General features: G+C 42.8%; 1 protein-coding gene across 1 annotated transcript; it reads right to left on the bottom strand.

Moving 5' to 3' along the window:
• Positions 1-1,725: 1,725 nt before the first annotated feature.
• Positions 1,726-4,316, bottom strand: LOC308143304 (toll-like receptor 5; the record flags this gene model as incomplete). Its single annotated transcript, XM_080514043.1, has 2 exons — positions 1,726-3,597; positions 4,269-4,316. 2 exons carry the CDS (start codon positions 4,314-4,316, stop codon positions 1,726-1,728), a joined length of 1,920 nt encoding a protein of 639 aa, XP_080370169.1.
• Between the last annotated feature and the right edge of the window lie 1,284 nt (positions 4,317-5,600).

Here is a 5,600-nt window from a genome sequence, read left to right on the forward strand (position 1 = left end):
GGTCCCAAGTCCGTCAGAAAATATGGTCCCCCGGAAACAGAGCCTGTTCTTCAGGACGGAGTATTGGGAGTATTTAATGAAGCGTAAGTAAATTGATTTGAATTGAAATATTTTATTTGTCACTGTTAGAAAAACTCCATATTAAAAGTCTTTGATTCCATTATAATGATTTATTCAGGTGCAATGCTTTCTCACTTTACATTATAACCAAATAATTCAACTACATTACTTTCATTGCCCATAAAGTACTAGTGCTAGTTCTAGTACTATTGCATGATTAATGTCGTTATGTGTTTTCAGATGTCAGCAATGTTGATCACTGTGTTGATATTGTTCTATATTTGTTCTGCCATCCATACTTTATGGTCTTTGACCTGATGCAGAGCTTTTGGTGTCACAGCTATTAAGTCTTTTGGAATGTATGTATACTGGCATGTCTCCAAGTAAAAACCTTTCTCTTTTCTTGTCAATATCTCGGACTGAAAATGATTCATTTTCCTGCTTTATTGACAACAGTGGAAGAATGGTGTTCTTGATAAACCATAGCCCTACATGTGTGCTATCTTTCTGACCCGCATGGGCCTGCTTTGTGTTAAAGGTCAGGGAACCTCCAACTGCAGCTGTACAGAGTAATAAGCCTATGAATTGTTGTGGAGCGTCCCCTGCTGGTGATATGACGGAGTTACAATTCCACGCTCCACATTCACCTTTAGAAACATGCCTCAGACTATCAGCCTCTCAGGATTTAGATAAAAATGTCCATGCTATTACAACCTGAGAATTGCAGGATCCCCCCCCCCCCAGAGATCTGTGTTATCACAAGTGGTATTTTAACAACCCACAACCTATGCACACTGATTGAATGTGAGGAAGGCCAGATATCTGCACTGGTTGACCAATAATTATATTTTTTTTCTGTATCTTTTGGTCAAATCAGAGTAAATCACATTGGATGTAATTATACAATCATGATTATTGCGTAATGAATTACTTTCGTGTCAATCTTAGTGTCAAATTCAAGTCAAACTGAGGAACATATGTGGCTGTGCGATATTTAATCAACAATTTCTAAAACCTGGAGAACTTTCGAACTCTACACAGAAAGAACTGCAGTTGTTCTGGGTGTGAGGTGAAGGTGTTAATCACTAGATTTCTGTATGACCGTGAACGTGCATTTCATCATTTTTTTTTTTAGTTTCCACTTGAGAAAAAAAACAACAAAATAAATTGGGTTTCTTTTTGTTAGATCAAACTGAATAAAATAACCTTGTCCAGTTCATCTGGAAAGAAAAGAAAAAAATAGGTACAAGGAGTATCTCATGAGTCATAAAACATAAAATTCAACTGATAAGGAAAAGTGTTCTTTCACACTACATTTACAATAAGATAACACAGGAAGGCTCCCGAGTCACATACATTTATTGTGAAGGGCGAGTATTAACCACTGTGAAACATCACTTTCTGGCACCAGTACTCATTAGCTCACTGTGATTTCACAGTTTCATTCTTCCATATAATAAAGATCCATTAATTTGTTAAATTTTTTTTCTTCAGCCTAACTTTTATTTACTCGTTTATCAACTTGAAAGAGAAGATTTCTGTTTCTTGAGAGGCCTAAGACCATCAACAAGACACTGACTAATAACGTGACGACATAAATCATTTCAAATGAGACAAAATTCAACATGATCTTGTCGCGATTCAAACATCTTTCCACAGCTCTTCTCAGAGCGGGGCGGCCTGAGCATTATAGTCTGACAGGGGTACATTTTGAAAACCGAAGGGAAACTCACACCTGAGCTCCTGAACCGGGCTCAACAGTGTTACATTGGTGGTGTTCAGCCACGTCACGAAGCTTTTCAGATTGGGGTTGCAGTGGAAGCGATTCATTTTAAGGTCGAGGAAGAGGAGAGAGCTGAAGGATGCGGGGTCAGGAGAGGCAATGAAGTTGTTGGCGAGGAAGAGCACTTTCAGACTTTGGGGGAACGCGTCAGGCTGGAGGTGCGTCAGTGTGTTGTATGAGAGGTCGAGCGTTGCCATGGCGGTGAGACCTTTAAAAATGCCTTGCGGAAGAGACCGCAGTGCATTTGAGCTTAAGTTCAGTCCGGTCAGGTTCCCAAGATTGTCGAAAAGATTCAGACATCTGCCCTGTTCCCAGACGGACTGCAGGGAGCTGCTGTGAAGGTCCAGATGTTGAAGCTCGTTCAGCCCGACTTGACTCTGAGGTGTGCACCCCCTGATTGTGTTTCCCCCGTGGAAGAGATGCTGGAGATGTTTCATCTGTGTCAACAAGCTGTAAACATCCTCCAAGTTTGTCAACCTGTTGTTTTGAATGTTCAGGTGCACAACGTTTTTCGCAAAACTGGCAACCCTGTGCACTGATGTCAGTTTATTGTCATTCAGCGCGAGGAAGGTTAAACTCGGCAGAGCAGCAGGGAAGCCTAAAACTCGCAGAGAGTTCCCAGTCAGATATAACGCCTTCAGGTGAGGAAGTCCAATGAATGAGCCATAACCCAAAGCGCCAATGTGATTGTGAGACAAATCTAACTCTTGTAGGTTTGTTAGAGAAGCAAACGTGTGAGAATAGACTTCCCCGAGCAGGTTGTGTGACAGATTGAGCCCCTTTAAATGACCTTGAAGGCCCCGAAAGGCACTTCTGTGAATCTGATTCACCCTGTTTTGGGAAACATCAATGACTGCAACGTCTCTCAATGGACCGAAAACCCCATGTTGCAATGCAAATATCATGTTTTTCGACAGATCCAACGAGAGGATCGAACTGTTTTTCAGACCCTCAAAGGTGGTGTGGTCAGGATCGGGGAGATTATTGAATGAAAAGCCTCTGCCAATGTGTCCAGAGAGTTTAAGATGGGAGATATTTGTTCCCTCGATGGCTCTGAAGAACTGCTGTATTTGATGGAGACCAAGTCCGGTGTAGGACAAGTCAAGCGTCTCAAACGACATCCCTCTGAAAGGATTGCCACATTTCTGCCAGTCAAAGCTGCTGTTAGACATTTCTTTGAGGTGGACAGAGTTCATGTTCAGAACTCTGAAGTGTTTACCCTGAAAAGCAACAAGGTCTGACTCACATATTTTGCCAATTTTGTTCAGCTTGAGGTTCAAGACTTTCAAATCAGTCATGTTAGCAAATAACAGTGATGGCTGTAGTCTTGTAATCTGGTTTCCAAACAAGTCAAGGGTCTGTAAAGCCGACAGAGGCTCCAGATAACTGTCCCTCAGTATGGAGTCATTCAGTGAGCAGTAATCCAGGCGGAGGTCACGCAGACCAGAAAGACCCTCAAAAGCTCGCGGCTCCAGCTGGAGGCCGACATTGAAGCCGAGCATCAACCTCCCCAGACGCCTTTGTCTGCTGAAAGCGTCGTTCCTGATAACGAGCGGCACCAGCTGTGTCCTCAGGTCCAACTCCTGCAGCTCCTCGAGTCCCGCCAGGGAGGTGGAGTTGATCTCAGCGATGTTGTTCATCTCCAGGTACAGGTGGGTGATGTGGCCTGGCAGAGCGGGGACTGAGCCGAGCCTCTGGCCGGCGCAGAAGGCCACGGAGCCCATCGTGAGACAGGATGGGAAACAACCAGGCACCTGCACGAGGGAAAACAACACTGAGACGTGAACGTTTGAACTGGGTAGATAAGAGGGCTGATATTGGTCCGAATCAATGACAATATAATGTAACCCCTTCCTTTAGTCACTGTCAGCAACACTGCCAATGAATCCCGCTAATGAGGACTCTGACTTTGTTACTGCAGTGACAGACTGGTGATAAACTGTGAAACAGCATGCAAAAAATAACAACACATAAAAATAATGAAATAAAATACAGTTTCATCACTGTGCTCTCTTGTGGCTCCAAGTGTCCCATTTGCTTGGAAATAACAAATCAGTGATCAGTAAGTAACATGTTACTGAGAAACGCACTGGCAATTCAACAACACTGTACGTTATAATGCAGCTCTTAGTCACAATTCGTCCACGAATGCCTGCATTGCTTATAATCATAAAATATCAAAGAAAGAAACACAGGTTCAAATTATACTCCAGTGCTGATCCATAGATATCCCTACAAGCACAACTGGGGCATGTAATTGTATTACCTGATTGAAATGTCTATGAAAAACAAGGATAAATAATGAAAAGGAGCTTTTGTTCATAAAAAAAAGAAAAGAAAACAACTCCTGTGATTTCTCAAATCACATTCTATTAGATGAGCTTTAAATACATTGTCATGAAAGTAGTGTTATTTGTTTACGCACCTGTAGGAAAACACAAATGACCACGACTTGAAAGTTAAGCACCCACATCTTCAGGCCGTTTGAAGCAAATCCACATGAAATCCTCTTTTCTGGTGAAGATGATGGATCCAGTCAGCAGGTTTCTGGATGCACCTTTTTATCTATCATTGTTTGCGTCACTTGTGGTTGACGTTTCATTAAAGCCACTGTGGTAAACATAATGTTCAGTGGGATTTCCCACCCCCCCACCTTTTTTTTTTATCTGCAGAGTCCACATTTTCATAAGGAAGGGAAGTACCTCTGCATGTGTCCACTACGTTGCTAAAGTTTTCAGTTGTAGTTGTGTTGGTTTAGCCGAATGACAGATAGATAGCGTTTGTAAACATTTCTCAACCAAGGCCTTCGACTTCAGACTTTGCTTCGCTCTTAATGGTGGGTTGAATAAGTCCACATTTCTGCGGGAGATGCCTAATAAGTTGCACAGTAAATGTCTAAACCGTGGCACGTGCCTTTTGTTTTGTCAGGGGGACTGCAGGAAAAGTCAACATGAGTAACAAACATTGGGTGAAATAAATGTGTTTTTGAGTTTACTCAAACTAAACATGGAAAAACTTTTGATTGATCTGAGGCAAAAATCGTGAATCGGGGTCAAACTCATCTGTCGGCAAAAATATTTACATTTTTGAATGGTGTGTGGGTGTGTGTGCAGTGTCATCACGCTGCACTGATGAATTTCACAACTTCAGGAGAATTAAGGTTAAATACAAAACAGAGACTAAAGACAAAAGTTGACTGAATGAGTTGTTCCTCCCTGAATGATACAAACAATAAATAACTGTCGGTACCACTTCAGTATATTATCTGCATACTAATGCATAATTATTATTATTTTTTAATTCGGAGTTATCTCAAAATGACTTACTCGACTTTAAACCTCCTGCAGACCATTATAAGTTAAAAGTCACACTGTATGATATATAAACGACATAAAGTTTGCTGTGTGGGCGACGTGAAGGTGCCCAAACAGACGACTGTTTGCCCGGGGGCCCCCCGAACAGGTGGGTGCGCCCATGTTCACAGCAGGAACTGCTCTGTCTCCTCCACAGAAGGAGATTTTATATATATTTTGTCCCTGGTTTTGCAGTGTAAAATGCCGTGCGGAGTGAGGAGGTCTGTCTCCAGTGTCTGAGGGGAAGGGAGGGGAGGGAGGGAGAGAAGGGAGGACGGACCCGCAGAGGAGTGACTTTCTTTCAGAAAAAGACTTCGTCTGAGGAGCCGGGAGGAGGAGGACGGCGGCGGCGGGTCCGAAGCATGCCTCGGTCACGGAAATAAATAACGGGGCCCGGCGGGAGG

Source organism: Blennius ocellaris (assembly GCF_963422515.1).
Source record: "Blennius ocellaris genome assembly, chromosome: 18".
In the NCBI taxonomy this organism is placed as follows: domain Eukaryota; kingdom Metazoa; phylum Chordata; class Actinopteri; order Blenniiformes; family Blenniidae; genus Blennius; species Blennius ocellaris.